We start from the raw sequence: 26,970 nt of genomic DNA, 5'->3' as shown, positions 1-26,970 counted from the left end.
ACATGGCACAGAGAGACTGAAAGGAGCAAGTACATATTTCTACCCTTTTTTTGTGAGTTGCTGAATGAAGTGGTCGGCTGTTCCCTCTGCCTCAAGCACCCTCCACTGACTGATGATTTGGAGAAACTCATTTATCCACCAAGCCTTGGCTCAAATACAGCCTCTGCTACGTAGCCCTCCCTGACTGTCCCCAGGAAAGGGAGACTCACGTTCTCTAAGCTCCCACTGTACTCTGCACACTTCTCCACCATAGCTGCTCTTACTGACTGGACTGTCTGCCTGTCTCTCACTACTACAACTGTTAGCTTCTTGAGGACAGGGCTGGTCCTCATGTCTCCAGCTGCTTTAGAGTAGGAGCTTAACAAATATTTACTAAATGAATGCACCAGTTTTTTAAAAAGAGCTTTTATTTGCATAAATATACCTGACCTTCAAGGGACTGAATTCATAATCTGGACTTCACTAATTCACTGATTACAGCTTAGGGCTAATTTGATCATGTCCTCTAACTCCCATACTAATACTAACAGACACACAAAAAGGAACAGGTTTTTTTTTTTTTAATAACTTACCCATAATCTTCCAAGGCACATCCCAGCATAAGAAAAGTCAGCCCAATAGCTCCACTGAAGGATAATGCCACAAGAGCTGTGAAATATAAAGCCAAGAGTTAAAGATCCCAGATCAGTGGCTACTAAGGCTGGAGGGATCAGGGGGGAAACTGTGACTACTAATGGGCGCAGAGGTTTTTCTGGGGGTGACAAAATGGCGTGGAATTAAGATGATAGTGATGCCCAGCCTTGTGCATATACTAGAAGCTATGGAATTTTACACTGAAAAGGTCAATTTTATAGTATTTGAGTTTATCTCAACCTAAAACTTTACTTAGAAAAAGAGAGTAAGCCAGACACAGTGGCCACGCTGTAATCCTTGTACTTGAGAGACTGAAAAAAAATGATCTCAAATCTGAGACCAGCCAAAACAACTTAGTGATATCCTGTTTCAAGAAGCTGGGGGTATAGTTCAGAGGTAGAATTCCCCAGGTTTAATCTCCAGAACTGATGATGATGATGATGATGATGATGATGATGATGATGATGAAAGAAAAAGTTTCCAACTTTGGACAAATGTAACAATTTACTGATTCCATTAACTGATTTAACATTTGACTAGCAAAACTACTACTATGGACTGCATGCCTGTGTACCCCTTAAATTCATATTGAAACCCTAACTCCTGATGAGATGGTATTAGGAGGTGGGGTCTTTAGAAGGTAATTAGGCTTAGATGGGGTTGTGAGTGTGGAGTAAGGGGATCAATGTCCTCTGAAGAGAAAGCGACTAAATGTCCCTTCTCTTGCACTCAAAGGCTCTCTATCTCCACCAAGTGGCTATAGTAAGAAAGCCATCTGCAAACCAGGAAGCAGCCCTCACCAGTCAACAGCTCTGCATCCAACTGGATCTTGGATTTCCTAGCCTCCAGGAACTACGAGAATTAGATGACTTCAAGCCATCCAGTCTGTGGTATATTTGTTATTGTAGTTCAAGCTGATTCACACAACTGCCTGTGTGCACCACTTTAAAACCAGAGGTGGAGAAAGGTTCCTAGCAACTCCAGGAGCTTACCCCATCTACTTTATGAATTCCTTCTATGGGTACAAGAGGCTAGCCAGCCAGGCTGAACAGCTCTAGAGAATGGAAACAAACCCATTATTTCTAAATGGTTTTAGTTTTGTTCCATTTTAGTTTTTTTTATTTTTTAAGTTTTTTGTTTATGTAGTACTGATCATTGAACCCATTGGCACTCTATCACTGAACTACATCCCCAGCCCCCCCCCCTTTTTGAGATAGGGTGTCACTAAGTGACAAGGCACAGGCTGTCTTTGAACTTATGAGCATCCTGCCTCAACCTCCCAAGTAGTTGGATTACAGGTGTACATCACTGCACCTGGCCACTTTCTAAATGCTGAAAGCTCTCCTTCCCTAACTTACATCCCAAACTGCCTCCCTGTGATATATAGCTTTCATCATTTTGCCTTCCCAAACCATAAACAAGTATTTCATGTCTTCATAGAAAAGACGAGTATCCACTGAATAAAATAGTTATTCCCTGCATCTCTTGAATACTAATCTCTGAGGGGGTAGGAACCTATTTGTCCTCATCATGCTAGTGAGTGACAGATAAAGTATCAGGCCAAAATTATTTTGAGCTCTGAGTCGCACACATGGGTCCAAATCTCACCTCTGCCACCGGGGGTGGTTTCATGACCTTGAGGTAGAGGCCTGACCTCTCTGAACCAGGTTTACCATCTGTAAAATGGGAATAGTGTTCTGACCTTACTGAGTTTATAGAAATTAAACAAAATATATTTAAAATGGAGGGGTTCAGTAAATATTGACTGATGCAGGTATCTATTAATTTTAGCAATGTTCTTTGATAAATGTATAAATTAAAACTATAGGAAAGCTGGTGGCCCACGCTTGTGATCCCAGCATTTGAGAAGCTGCGATAAGACCTTAGTTGGCAGACCACCTCAGCTACTTAGTGAGGTCCTTTGCAACTCAGTGAGACACTGTTTCAAAATAAAGAATAAAAAATAGGGTTGGGGATAAGGCTCAGAGGTAGAATGCCCCTGGGTTCCATTTCCAGTACTACCAAAAAAAAAAAAAAAAAAAAAAAAAAAAGAATACTATGGTATCTAAATTATCTTCTTAAAAATGCCTGTGATAAAGCCGGGCATGGTGGTGCACACTTGTAATTCCTGATTGCGCAGGTTTGAAGCCAGCTACGCTGGCTTTTAAGAGACCCTGTTTCCAAAAATAAAATAAAATAAAATGTCTGTATTACAATTGGTCATTAAGCTGATGAACACTTTTTATTGTTTCCTTTTACTTTAAGGGGAAATTGTTTTACAGGAAGATGTCAAGGTGCTTTTCAGAAAACAGCAAGAAGTACACAATGTTAAGAGGAAAGGAAGATATGTTCATTTTAATTTATATCTTTTTCCATTAAGTGTGTGCCACTTTTTAATAGGAAAGTGTCCACAGGTGGCAGGAAAGTGACTTTTCATGTCTACTTAACTAGATGGCCTTTTCCTAGTCAGCTCTGCTCTCCTTCTCTGTCTGACCACGTGTACCTCCCTCCTCCATGAGACATGACAAAGCTAGGAACCACAGACCTCTTTTTGCTGTTCTTCTGACTCTATTATCCCAAAGTTCACACACATATTTCTGCTTGATCCATTCTGACGCTTGACTCATTTGGGCCCATTTTGTGTGTTTGTAGGAATCGCATTCTCTTCTTCCTAATATTAGCGTTCACTAAGAATCCAACACCATTTCTCTTTACACTCCACACATTCCCCCAGAGAAACTGTATCTCATCGTAAGCTCTTAGTACAAGGGTCCAGCCACATCTGAGCCTCCAAGTCCACAGTGGGTCCTAAGTACCAGGCCAGTACCTCCACCTCCAACCTGGACTTCTCTGCCTAGAGAGGCACTAGCCAACAAGGATTTCAAATTCCACATGTGTAAAACTGAACCACCACTCCAGTGCTCCTTCCAACCACACATTTCATCTTCATAGGCCCCATCTTAGAGGGCCAGCACCAGAGCTGCTCTCCACTTCCCCGCTAATCAGCGAGACATGGTGACTCAACAGTCCTAACCTCTCTTAATCCACCCTCTTCTCTTAAACTGCCACTGCCCCAGTTCAGGTCCTTATCATCTCTTGCCTGCCACCAACGGTGACTTCCAACCCATCCTCCAAAGAGCAGGTGATCTTGCAAATATATATATATCTGATAGCACTGGTTGGCAACTGCATTCACAGTGGTGAAGCAACTTTTACAAGTTGTTCTGGCATTTATCCCTAACTGTTTTTGGAGCTTCAATCCTCCCCATCTCCTTTTCTCAGTTCCTGAAAGGAATAGGTATGTTCTTTCTTGTCCCTACCTAGTATTGTTTTCTCCACTCGGACTAAACCCCACCCTTTTCCTATCCATTAGCAGGTGAAGCCTGAAGGATCCCTTTAGATTAAATTCAAGAATTGCCTCTTCCATGAAAACAATCCTCTTCCTCCCAGGAGCAGTTAAGTAATTCCATATGTAGTAGTTTCCTCGGACTACTGCTACAAAGCATCACAAATTGGGCGACTTGGGACAATAAAAATTTATTCTCAGTTCTGAAGGCTAGACTTCTGAAATCAAGGTGTTGGCAGGATGACAGGCTCTCTGAAGGGCTGGAGGGAACAAGCTTTCCACGTCTCTCCCTAACACCTACACCTGTTGCTGTCTGCAATCGTTGGCATTCTTTGACTTGGAGCTACATCACTCCAGTTTCTACTCTTCACATGATGTTCTCCCTGTGTATCTCCATGTTCAAATTATTTTCTTCTAAGAAAACCCATCCTACACCAGCATCATATTTACTTGATTATATTTACAAGAATCTTATCCCCAAATAAGGTCATATTCACAGCTACTAGGGAGTGAGAACCTAAACATATCTTTTCTGGAGACATGACTGGATCCACCACACCATCACACTGCTCCCACTGCATCTAAGCACACTGTAGACACATGGTAATATAACTACTTCTAACTCTCACTCAACAGTATCTTCTCGCTTATCTTTTTATCCCAATTTTCCAACATGAAGTGGTTCAATGAAAACTGGATTATGTTATCTGCACAATGCTCCCTTCTTTTAGTCCTTTCCAATTTCATCTCCTGCTTTCTTTTTCACTACATGTCACTTCCTAACACATTCACACATAGACACTAGTATTTGAAAGTTTTTGGAAATGATGAAATACTAGTACTGGGATTCTCATCATCTATGTTCTGCATTGACTCTGAATAAATATACACTGGGCACTACTCAGGAAAACCATGTTTACTCAACTGATATTGACTATAAAAGTCAGCCAGAAATTTCGATAAAGTGTGTCTACTGCTAACACCTTACACATTCAGAAAAATTATTAGTGAACACACATTCACATGTATGTGTATAACACATATACTTATTTAGCTGAAGTTAACTGCAGAGGGAAGACCTTTGTGTACAAAAATTTTAAGGAGGCTACAAACTCCAACATAAAAACGAGTTATACTACTCTACTGTAACGATCTGAAATGCAATGGCTTCCTACCAAAGTAACAAGAAGCCTTCCAATAGCCTCTTCCCCAGGGTCATTCCTCATTCCTCTGAAGGGATACAGACAAAATAGTGGTGTCCTCACTCCCTTTTCTATCAAGTGCCCTTATTCAAAAACACGAACAGTACATACACCACTTTGTTGTCTTTTTTCTCTGGTGAATAAAGAAAACATTGAAGAAAGTAGTGTTAAAATTCCACTTAATCTAGGCTCCAAGATTACGAGAAATGCAGCGATTCTGGGTGTTTTCCATTAACACTCGCCCACAGTCAAACTCTGCATAGTTGGAAAAATCATTAGGAACAAGAGGATCAAGTTTCCCTGGCCGAGAGCCCCGGAGACAAAGGCTCCTTTGTAAGAAATGGGAAATGCAGAGGGGGAAGGAGCCGGGAGGAAAGGCGTTAGGGTGGACACTCAGGAAGAGGCGCCCTGGCTTAAAAGCTCCGCAGGGGTGCGGGCGCGCAGAGGAGAAGCCCGGGCACCGACGCTCGGGCGGGCAGCGTCTCCAGGACGCCGGGGCTCCGCCCGGGGCCTGGGCAGGGTGAAGGCAGGGTGGAGGCCAGCGGCCTTCCACGAGCTCCGTGGGCTTCCCCGAAACGCCCCTCCAGCCGCGAGGGGAGCCGGCTACCGCCTTCCCACCCCGCAGGGCGGGAAAGGTGGCGGGGCCGTGGGGAATCATTCCCGCCGCGCGCTCCACGGGCAGAGCCGAGCGGACCCCGCGCGGCCGGGGTCGCGGAGGTACCTTTAACGCCCGCCATGTCTCCCGAGGGGTCCGCGCCAGCTTCCGGCTTCCTCCCACGGTCCCCGCCCCGCCTAGACCAGGCCCGGGCCGTGGCAGATCCCCAGCCCGCCCCCGCCTCGCACGGCCCCGCCTGCGGCCCGAGCCCCGCCCCCGCCTGCGGAGCCCCGCCCCGCCGCACAGCGCCTCGCCCCATTGGTCCGGAGCCCGGTCCTCAGAGCCCCGCCCCTGCCGCTCTAGGACCCCGCTTCCAGAGTCCCGCCCCCAACTACCCGGATTTCACCCATCACGCGGAGCACCGCCCCCACCAGCCCATAACCCCGCCCCAGTTCTCAGAGTCCTGCCCCGCCGGTCCATAACTCCGCCCCAGTGCTCAGAGCTCCGCCCCTATCGGGTCAGGATTCGCCCCCAGTTCTCAGAGTCCCGCACCTTCCAGTTCAGGATTCGCTCCCCATTTCTCATAGCCACGCCCCACCAGCCCAGGACTCCGCCCCCGGTTCTCACAGCTCCGCCTCCCGCAGCCCAGATCTCCACCTCCAGCTCCTATAGCTCCGCCCCTGCTACCTTCGGATCCGCCCCGTCACGCAGAGCCCGCCTCCCTCGGTCCAGAACTCCGCCTCCAGCTCCCACAGTTCCACCCTTGCCAATTTCGGATCCGGACCTCACTACGCAGAGCCTGCATCCACCGGTCCGGAACTCCAACAGCTCTTATGGTTCCGCCCCATTGGTTCAGAACTCCGCCCCCAGTTCTCAGAGATTCGCCGTGGACCCAGAACTTCGCCTTCCCACTGTCCAGCCAAGCAGAACCCGCCTCTGCCAGCCCAGAGCTCCGCCCCTAGTTTGCAGATCCACCTCCCTACTGTCAACAACTTCGCCTCTGGCTCTTGGCCTTAGTACACCTCTGGGCACACCCAAGCTACCTTAGAGTGGCCTCTACCCAGCTCCAGGAATTCTCCTAAATCCTGAGCCCTCCGAGTAATTCGCTCCGCCCCTCAATCTGAGAGCTACGATCTCGGCTCCAACTTGACTTTGGGTTCAGAGGCTCCCTTGGGTTGTTCAGGACTCAGTATGCTCAGCGCCAGAAGCTGCCGGATGGAGGCCGAGCTTCATGCTCCTGGATACCAGGAAACCTACCTGCCTTGTGAGTGGATACCGAGAAAGTGGGGAGAGGAAGGAGGATAACAGAGAGAAAAAAATTACTATCAGTGGAGGAGGATGTCAACCACTTATTAACCGATATTACACTCCCTGAGACCCCAGGGTGGTCTGCGTAAACGTGACTGCAGTGGGTTGGAAGTAAGTGACCAGAGAACAGACCAAGAAGGCAACCCTCCTTAAGATCTTGAGGTTTGCCAGGCATGATGGTAAACGTCTGTAATCCCAGTATTGGGGAGGCTGAGACAGGAGGATTGCAGGTTTCAGAAAAGCTTCAGCAACGTAGCAAGACTCTCAGAAACCCAGCAAAACCCTGTTTCGAACCAAAACTTTAAAAGGACCTAGGGTGTAGCTAAGAGGTAGAATGCCCCTGATTCAATCCCCAGTACTGTGTACAAGCACAAAAACAAGACCTGGACGTTTGCAAAAGCTTTGCAACATTACCACTTTACATAAACTAGGTTGCCCTCCCATGATCTCTGGTTTATTTGTAGAGACCATGACCATATAGGCTCTGTTGTGCATCCAACGTTTTCATGAACCATTAAATAAATGGCTACTAATTTTACACCTTGGGGTTCTCAAAGTATGGAGGTAACCAAGGATCATTGTACATTTTGTACTCGTTCACAGGAATGGAGAGTTTTGTCTTAACCTTAGTGTTAGGTTCTAAGCCCCCACGGGGCAGGGGCGGGGCTGGAAGCCAGGAGGCAGGAAGACCCGCCCCCTTACCGTGCGGAGCTCCGGGGTTCCCACGAAAAACCACTCCCCTTTGATAAAAAGGGGATGCGGCTATCTCAAGAGACCGAGACTTCTACACTAGTGGAAGGCTCTCTTCCACACACCAACCCCCCCACCCCGCACCCGCGACACGGGGGTGGGGGAGGGAGCTGCGCAGGAATAGTGGGCTGAACTAAGACTTAATGGCACCTGCACCTACAGTTTCACGTGTCTGTGGTTGCAGAGGGACTACTGGCCAATCTTATACTTAGAATCCATCTGGTCCAAGTGATTCTTTCATTTTACCTCTAGGGAGAGAGAGGTTTGGAAAGGGTAGGATTTACTACTCACAGCTCTTTGGAAAAGGTTGGAAAGTGAGAAAAAGTCCTCAATAAGGAAAGAAAAGAGGTCCTGTACTGAGATTTTATGATTTACAGTACAATTAGATATTTTGAGAATCCACATCCTTTTAAATTTGTTACAGTATATTGTTATAATTTTACTACTTTATTATTGTTAATATAAGATTTTATTTTAAAGTCCTAATTTTATAAATTTTGTAAAAATGTATGTGTAGGAAAAAACATGTATATTGGGTTTGGTACTATCTGCAGTTTTAGGTATCCTTTGGGGGCCTTGGGACATGCCTCGGTGGGTAAGGGGGCACTACTGTACCCCTTAAAGCACCTAAGGGAAACTTCTCATCTGCTGGACCCTGGAAGTCTGTGGGCTGTGACCTTTAGTACAGTGCGGAGCTACTCTGGTGAGGAAGTAGGACTTTTTCCAACTTCATTGAAGATATCCTATGGGGTTAAATCTCTCTCCCTCCCATTCTCAACCACCAGTATTTATCTTAAAAGCCATATATAGCCAGATGCACTTGTAATCCCCACGATTGAGAGGCTGAGACAGGAAGGTCGCACAGGTTTGAAACCAGACTCAGCTACTTAGTGAGGCTTTCAGCAACTTAGTGAGAGCCTGTTTACAAGTAAAATATTAAAAAATAGGTCTAGGAGTATATCCCAGAGATAGCCTTTGGGTTCTACCCCAGTACCACCAAAAAAAAAAAAAAAACGTATACAGGTTTTGCTGGAGCCTTCCGTGTCAGCCTACTGCCAGTCCCATAGAATAGAAATGATTTTAGAGAAAACTGACAAGACTGCAGGCGCACAGCTTGGTTGGAAGGCCTGAGGCTTAGCAATAAAATCTGGAAGGTGGAAGTATTTGCCCCAGGGTTATGTCTGGAATCAGAAAAAATTCGGAGCCACTATGTCTCCAGTAAACTCTCTGGCTGCACCAGCTGTCCTTTCCAGTTTACCAAACACTTGAAAGTTCGCTTTCTCTTCCTTTACCAAATGTTACACTAAGAAGATTGTTCTTCCATTTACCCATTCCATATTTCCTCAAGAATAAGACTTGCCAAAACCAGAAAGTAAAGCCCTGATTCCCTACCCCCAATCTGCAGTCAATATGTTATTTCTTTGTGTGAGATCTGTGACCTGTGTCTCTTAGGATAAATCTTAATATTCTTTCCTTGTATTCAATTTTCTTGTGCTGAGCTAGATTTTCATTATCTCCCATTTTACAAATGGAAAAACTAAGGCTCTGAGATCAAGCCCAAAACCACTCCATTCAAATGCAGAAGTCAGCCCTTGTTTTAGATCTTATGCACCAAGAAGGTAGGAATTGTAGTACTTAGAAATAATAGTAACACCTTATGTTTGACAGGACATTCAAATCCATTTGTTGGATTGATATTCCCCTACATGCTAATTAGTCTCTTGCATACAGTATTTACAAAATATCTGTTGAATTAACTACAGGGGGAAAGGCATGACCCCTTTCCTGCCCATCATAAAGGGTCATAGCTGTCACCCCTATAACAAAAGCAAGTTAAAAAGAGAAAAACATAACAAATTTATTTGATCATAGTTTTATATAACACAGGAGCCTTCAGATTGAAGACCCAAAGACTCAGGGTGGACCATTTATTTTTATACTTAGGTTCAATGAAACATGAACAGCAGTGGAGAAATATGACTGGTCAAAAAGCAGATGACCTAATAGTACTAGACTGAGGAGAAACCCAGCAAGTATGTCCAGACTCTTCTTGGCCTCTCTGTGCAATGCTCCTTCCTTCCAGGTAAGGGGCAGGAGCCTTTCTGGGATAGGAATCTTAAGACCTACAATCAAACAGAGTATGTCAAAGGATTTCTTTATGGCTAACTCTTGCACAAAGGGAGGAAGAAAGACTTCAATTTTTTTTTTTTTTTGTGGTACTGGGGTTCCTGGAAGCCCTTCTAACTCTGGGCTACACTCCCAGACCTATTTTATATTTTTAAAACAGGGTCTCTTAAGCCAGCGCGGCTGGCTTCGAACCAGCGCGATCCTCCTGTCTCTGCCTCCAAAGCGCGGGGAATACAAGCGTGCACCACCACGCCTGGCAAAAGACTTTAATTTTTAGGTTTGATGGCTGGCTTTGGAGGAAAAGCCCTCTGGTTTTTAAGACCCATCATGGGAAAGAGGAATTCTAGTTGTATGGTGCACCTCCAGAGAATGAGGGTGGAGGGACAGAGGGCAAGAAAAGATCAAAAAGGAAGCTTGCTTCTTCAGCTGCTTTTGAGGCCTTCGATTTGGGGTACTATTTTATGAGCCCTAATGTGACAAATATTAATAGCCTTGCCCTATATAATAGTATCACCTTTCCCTATCCTACAAAAAACATCTCCCTCAGACCTCAACTTGGAGTAGACTTCTCCTTCTTCAGTTTCCTGAAGTGAGATTTATAAAACCTGCCTCTTGGGACATTTTATATACATAAATTCCTCTTAGAATATACATATGTATGCATGTATATATGTATGTATGTATGTATGTATATGGAGCGAGGCAGATGCTTCGATGCCAGGGGTCAAACCTGCACTGGCACAGGCTCTGAGTTCAGTGCATAAGATAAATGTAAATATGATACAACACTAACTGAAATCAATCAATGTGGTTTTTTCTTAACTCTCAGCTATCACTTCTTTTTACATAGCCATTCCATCTGCAGAGCCTACCTTGCACATTTCTGCCATTTTATACACCGAGAGCTCTGTCAGTCTGAGATAGGACTGTGTCTAGGTACAAGTTACTTACAGTTGTCTTTTCCTACTTCTGTTACCCACCCTACAACCAGAGGTTCCCTTTTAATTCTAGTCCTAATACTGACCTCCGGCAATACCCTTTGTCTTGTTTATTATCAGTCAATAGGATCAATAGTTACTATTTAGTGAGTACCCACCCACTTGGTAAATATTTACATACACAGTCCTGGATATTTTTCCAATGCAGGGTTGTTAGGATTCTATTTTAAAAGTGATAAACTTGCCCAATGTAAGTCTATAAGTGTTTTATAACAGTCTATAAGTCGAAAAATTAAGAGTCATTCTCAATCTTTTAGTTTCAAAGCAACATATACCACTGTGTCCAAACACTATGGTTTATCTTTAGAACAATCCAAACCTCTTTTTTCTTTTTTAACCTAAAGTCCCTGATCAGTGTTTCTAGCAGAAATGAACCTGTTGCTGTGGTTTCAGGAGTTCAACTTTTGTGGTCATAACCCACACAGTGGTGTTTCTTCAAAGGGTATTGGGGCCCCATTTGAGCATTCTCCCCGTGCAGACAGTGCAGCAATGGTTCAAACGCTGTGAATTTGCAACATCTATTTGTAAATGAACATTACTGCCTCTGTCCTTAAAGAATTAAAATATCTTGAGACTGTTCCTGTGATAAAGTCCCAAACTCCCAGGATCCTTTCTTGTGCTTCAGCACACAAATACACTCTTGAAAATCCATTAGTATTCTAGAGGACCAAAATTTCTATACTGATTTTTTTAAACAAAATATTCATGTTGCGTGTGTGTGTATGTGTGTGTGTGTGTGTGTGTGTGTGTGTGTGTGAGAGAGAGAGAGAGAGAGAGAGATAGAGAGAGAGAGAAGGGGGGAGAGGGGAGAGGGGAGAGAGACTATTAGATTATACTTTGGTGCCTTTCATGTTATTTCCCCAGAACTTTCCTTAGAAGTGAATCACATCTGAAAGTGTAATTCAAGTTTGTCATTGTATTCCTACAAGTGCAAAAATAACATTAAGTTTCTAAAAATATTTTTGAGCCATTTAATATACATTACAAATATTTTAGACCAATCACATTTTTTCATGTATAACATATTTACAAAACAAAAAATATATTACAATAAATATGAATGGAACAGTGAATCTGATCAACAACAAGCTTGGTCACAACCAGATGTTTAAAAGGTATGCAGAAAGCCTGTTGGTCTGCATATGTTAAGAGTTTTGAGATAAATAGGGATCCAGAATTATAATATAACCTGAAAAGATGGGGAAACCCCCAAATTTAAGATTTTTTCTCATTGCTAATTACATAGTGGTTAATGATGTTTTAAACTGTGATCATTAATGAGTTACCCAAACATGATACAAAGCTAATATAGTTCTATCATTTCAAAATGTACGTGACATCCACATAGTAGCCTTTTAAATATTATCATTATATACTCTAGTTCACACAATATCTACAAATATGAATGAGAAAAGAAAAAACAGTCACAGCAACATGTCTCACATTCCAATTTTAAATAAGACAAGCACATACTGGATCAAACATTATTTTATAATATGTTAATAAATAACTAGTTTGTTATGGTTACTTTGAACAGTTTACAGCTTTATATTGAAAAAGAAAACATCTTCTGCGAGTTTCACATTGTCAGTAAAAGTAAAATAAATAAATGAACTTTTATAACCAAAACAAAGAAAAAGAGATCTATATAGAAACTAAAGTATTTCTGACATGCTGCTTTTCTGGTACAGTTTGCCACAACAAAATTAAAACAAAAAACAAAAGAAAAATGATTGTCTTTTAAAAATAACTTTTGAAAGCTTTGCACAATAATTAAGCATGAACCTTTTAAGACCAGCATGAAAATCGTTTTGCCCATTTGCACTGGGTATGTGCCCACCAAGAGATCTAATAAAGTCACAGAGCAACAAACTGTTTACTCGGTAAAACAAGAACCTGCTGAGACACCAAACTGGAATCCAACCAGTTTTAGGTCTGGGAAAGTTTCATTCTTCTTTGTTGTCACAAAGGTTACTGTGTGAATGTTCCTGTGGACTTCCAACAACTTTTAAAAGAACAAACCCCACTAAAATAATCCAACGGTTCCAAATTCACCATGGGAGTAGGGAACCTGGTTCTTCAAAGCAAATACTGACAGGCTACCCACTGTGGTCTGAGCTGAGCACAGGGGTCGCTGCAACTGTCCCCTTCTACTGAACAGTATTCAGTGTTGTCTTCTATGCTCTTACCACCACTCACACACCTAGAGAACACCAAGTCCCTTCTTGCTGTTGTTCCTGACAAATTGTGAACAGGCCAAACAGCTTTACAACCTGTTTCCTGCTAAGAATGTTTTCTAGGCTAAGCAAAGGAAAAGCATTTAAGCTTTATGGAAAAATTAGAAGTGTCTTTATCAAATCACGTTCAGAGTTGTTATAGTATTAAGACTTTTTCTTTAATCAACTACAGTTTCCTAAAGGGAAAGGAAGACAGCAGCCCAATATCCTGTCCAGGAGTAAAGATTTCTACAGCTTCAGAGTCCCTATTTTCTTTAGCCAACACTTAATGCACTAGTTTTTAGCTTATCCAGGAAGAGTTGGTGGCAATCACTAGATTGGAGCAAAATCACTTTCCATAATCCAACTTCTTTTATATCTGTTAGTGCTCTTGACCAAAAGACATATGCAGTGTTATGCTAAAAGCCATGGTAATTTTCCATTAAAAAAATTACTTGGTTTTGTTCCTAGAGGCTGTATAAAGAAGCCATGGCTCAAAGCATATCCTTCCAAGAAAAACTAAAAACCATTCTTTAAAACATCAGGTCATCCTATTATCATAACTTCATTCATTAATCTCTCGGACAATGAGATGGATGTCATGCCTTCACCTTTGGTGGCCCCAATTTTCCATTTCCCCCAGGCAAAACGCTGCATAGGCTCCCCAAAGGCGGCTGGAATGTTGTATCTCTGTCAGGTCATCTCACTAAAAGTTCTTCTCATGCTTTGGATCTTTTATGGTGGGGACTTGGAGAAACCAAACGTTCACATTCCTTATAAGAAATTAATTCACAAGTAATTTAACAGTTTAGTAATAGAAATACGTTACTGGAGTTTTTGGTTCATCTGTGAAAATCTCAGAATTGTGATACACACTAAGCATTATTAGCACAGGTCTGCAGCCCAAATAGAAAAGCTCACAAATTAATACAAGGGCTTTTGGCCTTGGTTTTCAAATTCAGACCAGGCATCATTTAGCTCCATGAAAATCATCTTTGCATATTGTTCATAGGGTTGCCCAGTAGCCTACAGAAAAAAGAAACAAAAGCACATATTAGATACCAGAGGCCAAAACTATACTTACATTCAATTCAAATTAATTTAAATGCTAATATGAGTTCTAAGTAATTGAAATGCTGTGGAGTGTGTGTGTGTGTGTGTGTGTGTGTCGTACTGGGGATGGAACCCAGGGGCTTTCTACCTCCAGGCTATACTCCCAGACCTAGTTTTATATTTTATTTGGAAACAGAGTCTCATTAAGTTGTTGAGAGCCTCACTAAGTAGCTGAGACTCGCTTTGAACCTGTGTGATCCTCCTGTCTCAGCCTCCCAAGTACTGGGATTAGAAGTGTGTACCACCACACTTGGCCTTGAAATGCTTTTGTTTTTAAGCTACTCTTTTTACAGCCTAACCTATGTGATTGTATTACTATTACTTCCCCATAATGTCCTAATATTCATATAAAAGTAGAAGTAGTACTCCATCAGTAAGTAGGAAACAGAGAGTTTATTGGGCAGCAAAAGATGCATTTGTATTCTCGAGAAGTACTTACACAAAGCTTAATGAGAACCTGTCTCCAACTGATTGTTTTTTGTTGTTGTTGTTGTTTTTTTGCGTTACTGGGGATGGAACCCAGAGGCATTCTGCCTCCGAGCAACACCTCTAGCCCTATTTTTATATTCCTTATTTTGAAACACGGTCTCAGTGAATTGCAAAGGGCCTCACTAAGTATCTGTGGCTGTCCACAAACCCGATCCTCCTGTCTCAGCCTCCCAAATGATGGGATTACAAATGTGCACCACCACAGCCAGCTCTGATTGTATTTTTAAACGCTCATTTTTTAAGTTCTTTGAGACTCATAACAGAGACATAGATTGCATGGATGTTTCTGGGCCTCTGTTTCTCTTTCAATTGATCAAAGCCCAATTATTCAGGTTGTTTTTAATTAATTATTCTATTCAAAGTAGTCATAAAAAGTGTGGCAAGATGAAAATCAAATACATGGGATTCCAGCCTGTGTTCCCAAGAGATGCATTCATTGTAAGTTCATGTCAGATAAGGAGTATAGCTCATACAACAGCAGGATGGCACCCTTCTGTCTGGGATGTTTCTGTGAATTAGGATAATTTCACCTATGTGAATAAACAAATCAATGAAAATATAAACTGACAGACTCAAAATAAGGATGGCTTTAGTTCCTTTTTTTTTTTTTTTCAGTACTGGTGAACCCAGGGCATTCTACCTCCGAGCTACACCCCCAGTCCTATTTTTTATTCTTTACTTTGAAACAGGGTCTCACTAAGTTGCAGAGGGCCTCACTAAGTAGCTGAGGCTGTCAGTGAACCGCTATTTTCCTGTCTCAGCCTCCCAATTATTGGGATTACAAGCGTGTGCCACCACACCCAGCTTGGTTCCAATTTTTTAATCTTGCTGAATGTCATCAATTTTGCTAACTACATTCTAAAACTTTTTCACTACAGTCTTGGCTAAGTGTAATACTAATATCTACCCCCCAAAAAAGTTTTCCCTTGTCTAACGCTCAGTCTTATCTTACTCTCATGGATCATGACATCTATGCCCTAAAAATAAGTCACTGGTGAGTGTTTCCACTCGCTTCTGAGTAGAGTCACTCTTCCATTATTTGAAAGACATATTGTGATGTACTTTCTTTCTCCTTTTTTTTTGGGGGGGGGGCTCATTTCATGAAGTTTGTTTAAATACCTGATTTTAACTCACCAACTTAGCTTAATTAAATAATGGTTTAATCAACCAGAAAATTGAAAGTATGACGCTTGATACACATTTATAAAATAATGAAACAAGGCACAGAGAAGCGCTGCGGCAGGGCAGGTCACACTCACTTTATCTGGGTGCACCACAAGCACAGCCTTCCGGTACACCTTCTTCACCTGCTCCGGCGTCACCAGGTCTGCCATGCCCACCGGTTTCCACTTGGTTTCCCCAGCCCACAGCACAGTGTGCATCGTGGAAAGAAGGGCTCTGATATTTCTCTCTTTACCTTCTATCCATTCCAGAATCTGTAAATGCAAAGGGGGTCAAGAAATGTAAAGGCTTTCTAATCCAGACAGTCTCCACCAGGACTCTGGAAACCTGGCCTGGTCCATGACATCCAACATTTAGGGTAACCTGCATGCTGCAAGCTGCCTGGGATGCTTCCAGCTTCCACCTCCAGCGCCTGCCCTGTCTCTCCAGTCATCAGCATCCTTCAAAAGCCTACTCAGGAGTGTCACACAGTTCACTTTTTAATTCCTTCCTCTTTGGTCCTCCACTGTTAGTTAAACACTTCTAAAGTATAAAGGACATTTCACATTTGAATCAGTTTTGTTCCCTGAATGAAATAAATACTCCTTTCCAAAAGGCCAAACTTTGTCTAGGTCTAGGCTGCTGTACTTTTTTTTTTTTTTTTTCCTGGTATGGATAGAACCCAACCCAGGGACATTCTACCTCTGAGCTACACCCCCAGCCCTATTTTTTTTATTCTTTATTTTGAAACAGGGTCTCACTGAGTTTCAAAGAGCCCCACTAAGTAGCTGTCCTTGAACCCCTAAGAGGCTATCCTTGAACCACGATCCTCCTGTCTCAGGCTCCTAAATGCTGGAACTACAAGTGTAATCACCCAGCAGCCTACTGTACTTTAAACATGTCCCTATCATGATATGTAATTGTGTCTTTATCTTTCCCTGCTGTTAGGCAGAGCTTTTTGAGAAAAGTTGGCATTTCTAAACTTATCGCTCTATCAGGAGCTAAATCATATACCCAGCACAGAGTAGAGCTCAAAAGGCTAGTTAAATGAATTGGTTCAATTATGAATCTTTGTGGTTGGAATAATTGAAGTGATTAAGTGTAAGAAATCACACAAATAAATATAACAGCATTTAGCACCTAACCCTTACCCTAAATTTAGTGAGTGTATGCTATCGAATAGTTTTGTCATGGTTAATGGTGGTTACTCTCCCAAACAATAAAATACCCTGTACAAATCAAACAACAAACATGGGTTTTGTTTTGTTTTGTGGTATTGGGAGGTTGAACTCAGGGGCATTCTACCTCCAACCTATACCCCCCAACCATTTTTATTTTTTATTTTGAGACAGAATCTTGCTAGGTTGTCGAGAGTCTTGCTAAGTTGCCGAAGCTGGTCTCAAACCTGCGCTCCTCCTGTCTTAGCCTCTCAAGTTCTGGGATTATATGCATGTGCTGCTACACCCAGCTCAAATATGGTTTTATAAAAATAAACATATTTTGTTTATTAAAAATTGTCAGAGTTTGCCTAATGAACAAAGGTTATAGATGGAGTGAAAAGTTTTCAAAAGGAATCTTAACCCTCTGGGATGTTACCTGACATGAGAAGAAAATGCAAATAAAGGCTCCCACATTGCGCTCAAAGAGATATTAAAGGATCTGTACATATATAAGTAATATTTAAATCTGTCAGGAAAGGATGGAAAATAATAGTGGCATATTTTTTGTTTGTTTTGGGGGTTTTTTGTTGTTGTTGTTGTTGTTGTTTGGTTTGGTGGTACTGGGGGTGGAACCCAGAGGCTTTCTACCTCCGGGCTATACTCCCAGACCTTTTTTATATTTTGTTTTGAAACAGGGTCTCACTAAGTTGTTGAAAGCCTCACTAAGTAGCTGAGACTGGCTTCGAATCCGTGAGATCCTCCTGTCTCAGCCTCCCAAGTGCGGGGATTACAAGCGTGCGCCACCATGCCCAGCTCAGTAGCATATGTTTTCAAAACATAAGATTGATTCACTGTGAAAACCCTGGTTTTAAAGGCACTTTAAGACAAAGACAGATTAGACCCTGCTCTTTCAGTTGATTTTACTGTCTGCATGTTTGGTACTATGTAGGAATTTAACTGTAAAGAGCATTCCAGTTCTCTTAATCTCTACAAACTCTTCCAGACCCTCACATCATTCACAACACAACCATACCTTCTGTCTCCAAGCGAGTCTTTGTCTCCCTGTCCACACAATATCCTTGACTATGAAGTAAAGTTCCCTTCCTCACCAAAAAGTAACAAAGTTAGAATCCCTGATTTGCAAATTTTTAAAATGCAGAAAAGTTCTTTTCTTATTGGCACAGTGTAATTATGTCTCATAGTGGGTTCAGAGTGGCAGATACACACATGCACACAGCTCAGAGAGAAACACACAAAGAAAAGTTCTCTTTTTCCCCAGGTTGAATCTTACCCAGACTTTCCAAATCAAAAACAGACAAAAGTAGAACTGTTCTGGCTTTAAGGTGGAGCGAGTCAAAGGAGAGGCCAGACTCCAGCTCCCTTCAGCCTTCAAGACCTCGAATAAAAATCTCTCAAGGCAGAAAGAGAAAACATAAATAATGCATTCTTCTACCTGCCAAATTCTAATGATCTATCTTTAGAATCTGGATGCCATCTGAATAATAAAAATCTATCTTAAAGAGTACCACTTATCTGAACAGGTAAACAAAGGAAATCTGTATTACCAAACTTTGAACTAAAAGTTAGTTTGTCAAAGAACTTAAGCAGCATGTGCAACCCTTTCCAAAGCTACTATTAAAAGGCATGGCTGAGCCAGGTGTGGTGGCACATGATTGTAATCCCAGCATTCAGGAGGCTGAGACAGGAGGATTGCAGTTCACGGCCAGCCTCAGCTACTAAGTGAGGTCCTTTGCAACTCAGCGAGACCCTGTTTCAAAGTAAAAAATTTTTTAAAAAGTAGAGCTGGGGGTGTAGCTTGGAGGTAGAATGCCCCTGAATGTCATCCCCAGTACTGAGAGAGAGAGAGAGAGAAAAAAAAAAGTATGGCTTGTAATCCATTCATCTGTTGATGGATATTTTGGCTGGTTCCATAGGCTGGCAATGTGAATTGTGCAGCTATGAACACAGATACACATACATTAGTTTGGGAATTTGTTTTCCATTATTTTGGGTAGATACCCAAAAGTGGTATTGCTGGATCATATGGTAGGTTCATTCTCATTATTCTGAGGATCCTCCACACTGTTTTCCAAAATGGTTGCACTAATTTGCAATCCTGCCAACAATGTATTAGAGTGACCACTTCTTCACATCCTCCCCAGCATTTGTTGTTATTTGTGTTTTGAATGATTGCCATTCTAGTTGGAGCTAGGTAAAATCTGATTTGCACATCTCTGATTGCTAATGATCTTGAGCAATTTTTCATACATTTATTGGCCATTTGAGTTTCTTCTTTTGTGAAGTGTCTATTTAGTTCACATGCCCATTTTTTGATTGGGTTGTTTTCTTAGTGGTGAGTTTCTTGAGTTTTTTGTATATTCCAGATATTAGTCCTCTGTCGAGGGAATAGTTGGCAAAATTTTAATTTTACTCAGCTATAAAGAAGAATAAAATTATGTCATTTACAGGGAAATGGATGGAACTGGAGAACATTATGCTAAGTGAGATTAGTCAATCACAAAAAGTGAAAAACTGGATGTTCTCCCTAATATACAGATGCTAGGGAGTAAAAGGGTCATAAGAGGAACTTTTAAGGCAAATAATAAAGCAACCTAACTGAGGGGGATGGGGAGAAGAGATAAATTCCCTAATGTACATGATGTACATTCACAAACATATCAAAGCCAATCACTAAGCCAAACATGAGAAAGAGGGAGGGGGAAGGAAAGGGGTGGGAACTGGGGAAGGGCTAAATGAGTGACATGTGCCTGTATGCCTCTTGTACTCCATTAAAATGTACAACTACAATGCACCAATAAAAAAAAAAATAAAGTTTAAAAAAAGGCATGGCTGTACTTAAACCACAGCTTTAGGGACAAACAGAAATAGGGTAGTTGCCAGAACACAGTGCCTTCCAGCAGTGCTGTGGTTGAATGTCTCTGTCCCACCCCAAATTCACATGTTGGAATCCTGCCTCCCAAGGTGATGGTATTGCGAAGTGATTCGACAATAGGTTACTCTCACACTGATGGCTCCACACATGTGACTGCATCCCATAGGATGACCACACGAAGTCGGAGGCTCACTCACCTTTAATTTTTCAGGGTCCATTTCCTTAGCCATTTCCTCCTTTCTCATCTCAGCTATTGTTCGAGGTCCCTTTTTGTCTTTATGAGCATTGAAGCCTTGACTAGAAAGTAGGTCTTCAAAGTCAGCTGCTTTTTGCTTCCCTTCTGCAAAATAATTTTTGAAAATAATTACAGTTTTTCCTTCTTAAATAGAATATCCCATAATTATCTCATGGGACTTGGAGTCTTTAAAGTGTTATTATGGCATTAATCTCCAAGATCACATCCCCATTTTACAGACAAGGAATTTGAAGTATGAAGAACTTTAAGAGACTTGTCCACCACATGAGCATGGCAAGGCCACAACTGGAGTCTGGAGCCTTAAATTAAGTCCAATTCCACTCCACAGGGCCCTCTTTGTAGATGGAGATATTAGTGATTTCCTTCTGTCAGAACTAATTAATATCAGTGATGGGAGTAAAGGTTCTGGTACTTGAAATCCATGCAAGCAATCACTTCCCTGTCCACACCCAGCAGACAGATTGAGCCTATCATAGTGCTCCTTCCTCCTGCTAGTCTGGTGTGGCTTCGCCATCTGTGTTTGGAGACTCAGTCCAGCATGGTGGCAAAGGGCAAGGACTCTTGAGCCAGGCTCCCCAGCTCTGAATTCCACCTCTGTCACTCACTAGCAATGTGAATTCAGGCAATCTATTTATGGTTTCCATGCCTCAGTCTCCTCATCTGTAAATGGGGATAGCATTAACAATATTACTTGTCTCATAGGGCTGTTCAGAGAATGAATAAGTTGATATCTTCCTTCAGTGCTTAGAGTGATGCCTAGCTAAATGGTTGCTAAATTAAAAAAAAAAACAGAACTAAAACACAAGAGTCCATGCAGTCAATTCCAATCAAGCAAAGTCAGTTTCTTAGTTGAAATCAAATCCACTTGCCATCTCTAGATTTTGAGACACTCTGGACCCATACTTGTACCTGCACACACTAAAATGTAAGTATTCCTGTAAGTATTCCAAAAGCAGGGACTTTTTTGTTTATTGCCATATTCTCAATATTTTCTACAATGAAGATGATCCGAGACACTCACCCCATGCCTACTCAAAATAAAAATGCAAGGAGAAGCCACATGACTCTGGAATTGTCCAAGGAATTCCCCTGATAACCAAAGAACAATTGTAATGCGATGTCTTCCCAGCACACACATTCCTATCACATCAGTGTGAAAAGCCCCATGTCACAGTCAGTAGAGCATGGCAATTAAGAGATCAAGAGCCTGACTGTCGGGATGCAAGTCCTGGCTCTGTCATTTACAAGTTGTATGGGCTTAAGAGATGATTTTATAGGTCTGCATCACAGATTTCTCATCTACAGCAGGGTGTTGGTTTTGGAGATTATATGAAGCACTACATGAGAAATACCCAGGATAACACCTGAAGTGTAGTAAATACTCAACAAATGGCAGCTCCTGCCACTGTGAAGAGAAGAATTGCCTTCTCCATGTTCCATTGAGAAAGGCCTGCTCCCTCATCAGGTTCCTCTGGACCTCATCACAGGGTACAAGCACATTAGCTGAACTGGAAAGTGGATCAGCATGGGCCTTCTGACAAACTCAAATCTAACCATCCCAGCCAGGCGTGGTGGCACATGCTTATAATCCCAGCATTTGGGAGGCTGAGACAGGAGTTTCATGGCTCATGGACAGCCTCAGCTACTTAGTGAGGCTGTTTGTAACTCAGCGAGACACTGTTTCAAAATAAAAAATAAAAAAATAGGCCTGGGAGTGTAGCTCAGAGGTAGAATGACCCTGGGGTCCACCCTGAGTACCACACACACACAAAAAAAAAATCTAACCATCCCTACTATGCCTCATGTTTTACTTATTGTCAAGAATCCCATTGCGAGATCCTCCAGCCTCAAGTGCTGGCGCCATCCCAGGTGCCACAGATCTCAGGAATCCACCAACCAGAGCACAAGAGAGACCAAATGCCCATGACCTGTGCAGTACTCTCACTAGGATCCAAAAGAAAACTAAAAACAGTTCTTAAAAGATCCCCAGCCTTAAGCGGGGCATGGTGGCACATGCTTATATTCCCAGCATTTGGGAGGCTGAGACTGGAGGATCACAGTTTGCAGACAGCCTCAGCTACTTAGTGAGGTCCTCCACAACTTATTGAGACCCTGTTTCAAAATAAAGAATAAAATATAGGGCAGGGGGTGTAGCTCGGAGGTCGAATGCCCCCTGGGTTCCATCCCCAGACCCACGTAAAAAAAAAAAAAAAAAAAAAAAAAAAAAAAAAAAAGATTCCCAGCCTTCTAGTCCCTCTTCCAAAGGATTAACAGCTTTAAGATCCACCCCTCCTCTCACATCTACACACCTTTCTTTTTTTTTTTTTTTGTGGAACTAGGGGTTGAAGCCAGGGACATTCTACCCCCCAAGCTAAATCCCAAGCCCTATTTTTAATTCTTTATTTTGAAGCAAGATCTCACCAAGTTCCAGAGGGCCTCACTAAAGTAGCTGAGGTTGTATACAAGCCTGCAATCCTCCTGTCTCAGCCTCTCAAGTACAGGGATTACAAGTGTGCACCACCACACCACTCAACTTTGGATCAGTGTCAATTATGCGAAGCATTAGCTATGTTCTAATAATGCCATGACAAATAAGACACAGCCCTTGCTAGCCTTCTCATTACAGTCTAGAGAGAGGCAGGCAAGTGAGACAGCCATCACCAAGTGATAGACCCAGGGTGCTCCGGGTACAGCATGGGGGAATGCAGATCACACGGTGTATCTACAGGTGTAAGACTGCCTTGGAAACTACTAGGATTAGTTTTTGTCCCCTTTATATACAAATCTATGACAACAGGCCACCTAGCAGCTGAGCCTGGTGCCAACATCTTTATCCAAATTACCTGATCCTTTCCCACGTTCGCCCTGGGCCCCAGGCATGGCCGAGAAGCTCACGTTGTAGTTGGGGCGGTTCTGGGGGGAGGAGTGGGGCATGCTGGGCTGTGGCTTGGACTGTGCCTGCTGCCAACCGTAGCCACCTCCCTGCTGCCATCCTCCACCCATGGGCTGGGGAGACGCCTTCTGTGGTGAGCTGAGAGGTGGAAATCCTCCACCTAGCCCGGTTGGAGTGGTGGGTTTGCTGGCAAATGAAGAACTACCTACAAGTAAAATAAAAGGAGAAAGAAGGTAAGGCTATTTTGAGTAGCTTCTAATTCTTGCATCTCAAGATATTATTTGCAATGACTTGAGTGGAAATTGCCTTGACTGATGACATAATTAACACTCCTAATAGGGAAAGAAACTGCAGGCATTATCTGTTATATCCTTAATCCCCACAATGACATTTTTAGGGACATATTCTTCTATCTTCAAATGAACAAACTGCACCTCAGAGTTGGTAAGTGATTTTGTCAAAGTCACACAGCAGCATGTGGCAGAGCTGGGACTTGAGTTGAGATCTTTGACTCAAAGACAGAAGAGCCTTGGCTTTTCCTTCCCCTGCCTCCAAGCTTCTAAGCAGATTTTTTTCTTTGCTAGAGTAAAAACTACCAAATTATAAGGACAGGGTATAAAACAAAGTTCACACATCAAGGTGCTACTCAAACTTCATGGGTCAGAATTATTGTTTCTTGTAATCACAGGTATGTGTAGCACCCAGGAGTAAATAAAGATGTTTTAAAATTGTGCAATTAGGTTTCAATTTCACACTGCTTGCATTTCATTGCAGGAGAGCTTGTGTTTAAAGAGATGAAAAGAGAAGCTGACCTGTAGTGATCTCCAAGGACCCTTCCATGCTAAAACAGATATACAATTAAAATGTATAGTGAGTTTATTATATTTGATTATATACATTACCACCTTTGGCCTACACAAGTGCCCAGCATGGTGTCTGGCACATAGCAGATGTTCAACAATACTGGTGAATGAATGAATAAACAATGTATGCAAGAATAAGCAGGGAAGCCGGGCGTGGTGGCGCACGCTTGTAATCTCAGTGCTTGGGAGGCTGAGACAGGAGGATCGCACAGGTTTGAAGCCAGCCTCAGCTACTTAGTGAGGCTCTCAGCAACTTAGTGAGACCCTGTTTCCAAATAAAGTATAAAAATAGGTCTGGGAGTATAGCCCAGAGGTAGAAAAGCCTCTGGGTTCCACACCTAGTACCACACAAAAAGAAGAAGAAGAAGAAGAAGAAGAAGGAGGAGGAGGAGGAGGAGGAGGAGGAGGAGGAGGAGGAGGAGGAGGAGGGAATGAATGATAGGGCTGGGCCCAAACACAGGGTGACTACAAGTCCAAGTACACGATACAACATTCTCAGTCGGGAAGATAAGAGGAGTCCCAGGATCAGAATAGGAGGGAAATATAATTAAGAGAAATAAATAAGGAAATAGGTATAAATAATAAGTAACAATAGAAAAGAGAGTAGTAGAAGTTAGTATTAATTCTGATCCTACTTTAAAGAGGTAGAAGCCAAGGCTCAGAAATGAAGGCTCGTGGTCACATAGCTAGTTAATGGAGGTGAACCTGATCCTGAGCATCCTACCTCGTCTTCTGCACTCAGAACGCCTACCACTACCCCCAAGGCTCTGAGCCTTCACCACCACTCATCCCTTACTGTCTCTTCTTTCTACAGACATGTCCCCTTTGTTCTGATCCAAGGACTCTTCTTCCTTCCCCACTGGTACTGGAGTCACGCTGGGTTTCTGTCCAGCTCTATCACTCATTCACCATTCCTGCATGCATTCGTTAGCTCACCAGTATCTATTGGACATCCCGCGGTGTGCACCGTAAATATGTACACAACACGATACAGAAAACCCTCGCTCTTCTAAAGCTGAGTGAAAAGTTTCACACTTTGGAGCCTCAGTTTCCTCTTCTGTGAAGTTAAAACTATGTCTACATCCCAGATATTGTATAAAGATACAAGAATATGAAAGTGCTTTACAACCCCGGAATTAAATGAACTAAGAAGCATTATGTTATAAAACAAGGCATGCTTATATGCCAAGCCCACACCTGGTATACCACAGGGCTCAATACAAACGGCGGGGCTTGTGCCCAAGTGTGGCACAGCCCATCATTCTGTAACACCTTGAAGCCCTCCTCCTGCCATAGCACATCACATGCATCTAAGGATGGGGCTTCATTTTTATATTTTAAGGATACCTCCTATAGTTTAAATATATCTGCTCATGACTTTAAATTTTGATAAATATGGAAAAACTTTAAAAACTAAAGCAAAAAAAAAAAACCTATATTCCCACCACAGTTTCACTTATTCTTTTCTGAAATACTATCAATCGAGTATCTTCCCTATGCCAGGCTGCAGACAGTGTGACATGGCAGACGTGGGCCGGCTCTCAAGGGGCCTCAACGCTGCATGACCCTCTGATGTCTAGCCTTCCAGAATATTCCTACCTAGGCTCAGCAATTCTAATTGTCAAGCAGCAGACTGTCAAAAATACAAAGCAGAAGCTAAGCCCAGAGGCCCCTACTCTCCTCATTAAAACCTAAAGCAGTGGTTTGCAACCTTCACTGTGCATTGGGACTACCTGGGGAGCTTTGCTTTTTTTTTTTTTTTTTAATGAATATCCCACCTCATATAGTGCCTACCATAGTGGGTATTTTTTGATTAAGGTTTTTCTCTCTCACTCTATTGTAAGCTCCAATGAGCAGGAATGCTACCTGCTTTGATTCTCTATTATATCCTGAATGCTTGGCAGGGAGCAGGTAATCAAAACCACCCATTGAATGAAGAAGTTCGTGCCTAAGGGTGAAAAACCAATGCTGGCATGAGCTGGAGTGAGCTTCCTTCCACTCCAGGCTCCACGCACTCCAAAGCTGTTTCTGCTCCAGAGTAGCTAGGACCTCCCAGTAAGGCTGGAAGGGATGAAAAAAACCCTGTCCTTCAATTTCCTTCTTAATCCATTAATAATCGCTACTGATTTCTTCTATTAGATATCAGGTGCTTCTCCTGCCATTACTAGGTTAAATCACATACTCTTGTAGGTGGCCTTTCCCGTGTCCCCGTTGCTCCATTCCTACTAGTTTTCTATAATATATCCAGTTCTCCTAAAATGCGAAACTAATTGCTTTCTAAATTTGCACTCAGATTGCAATCCAAACCAGTTCTGAAGTCTTCCCAAGTTGTCCTGACCTACTGGACACTATCCCTCCCTCTTCCCACAGATGTGTGCATATGTGTGTGTGTGTGTGTGTGTGTGTGTGTGTGTGTGTGTAGGGGTTTAAACCTGCTCTTCCCTTAGCCTGGGTATCAACTTAAAAGCTACCTCTTCTGGCCCTTCCCTATGCTCAGACTCTGGCCTTGGTGTCCCAGAACAACTGTAAACTTTTCAATATCTTCTAGATTCAGTTGCTATATGCCAGGTCGTAAAACTCCCTGTACCCAAGCCACACCCAGACCAATTATATGTGCATGTCTATGGGAGGACCCAAGGCATTGTTTGTTTTAGAACTGTGGAATGCATCTTGATTCATCTCCTTTCTGTCTCCTGAATGGCAGAGCAGTAGCACTTCAGAAGCCATGAACATCTTAGTACACAGATCTTGGTTTCTAAATGCCATGCCACATAAAAAGGAGTACAGGTACCCTGGGAAATGACTACTTCTAGGACTGGGTTAAGAAGTTCAAGACATGCCTGGAACGTTTCCATGTTCCATGAAGCAAGCTCTCAAAAAATGATGTGATCAAGTGAAAAGGACATAAAAACCAGAACAAAGGGGGTTTTGCGAAACCAAATCAAGGACAAAAAGAACAATAAAGTT

General features: G+C 42.5%; 1 protein-coding gene across 2 annotated transcripts in view; it reads right to left on the bottom strand.

Moving 5' to 3' along the window:
• Nucleotides 1-14,099: 14,099 nt before the first annotated feature.
• Nucleotides 14,100-26,970, bottom strand: part of DNAJC6 (DnaJ heat shock protein family (Hsp40) member C6) — a gene marked incomplete at both ends in the record, with an annotated part of 171,792 nt that continues 158,921 nt past the window's right edge. For both annotated transcript variants that reach the window (XM_080692465.1, XM_080692464.1), the window contains 4 exons: nucleotides 14,100-14,201; nucleotides 16,037-16,213; nucleotides 20,189-20,331; nucleotides 23,082-23,345. In XM_080692465.1, coding sequence (XP_080548591.1) covers nucleotides 14,100-14,201; nucleotides 16,037-16,213; nucleotides 20,189-20,331; nucleotides 23,082-23,345 — 686 coding nt within the window. The remainder of the gene's footprint in view (nucleotides 14,202-16,036; nucleotides 16,214-20,188; nucleotides 20,332-23,081; nucleotides 23,346-26,970) is intronic.

The sequence above is a fragment of the Muscardinus avellanarius genome, assembly GCF_963383645.1.
Source record: "Muscardinus avellanarius genome assembly, chromosome: 3".
In the NCBI taxonomy this organism is placed as follows: Eukaryota; Metazoa; Chordata; class Mammalia; order Rodentia; family Gliridae; genus Muscardinus; species Muscardinus avellanarius.
The sequence above is the reverse complement of the archived record's forward strand: the minus strand, read 5'-3'. Positions and strand labels throughout refer to the sequence as shown.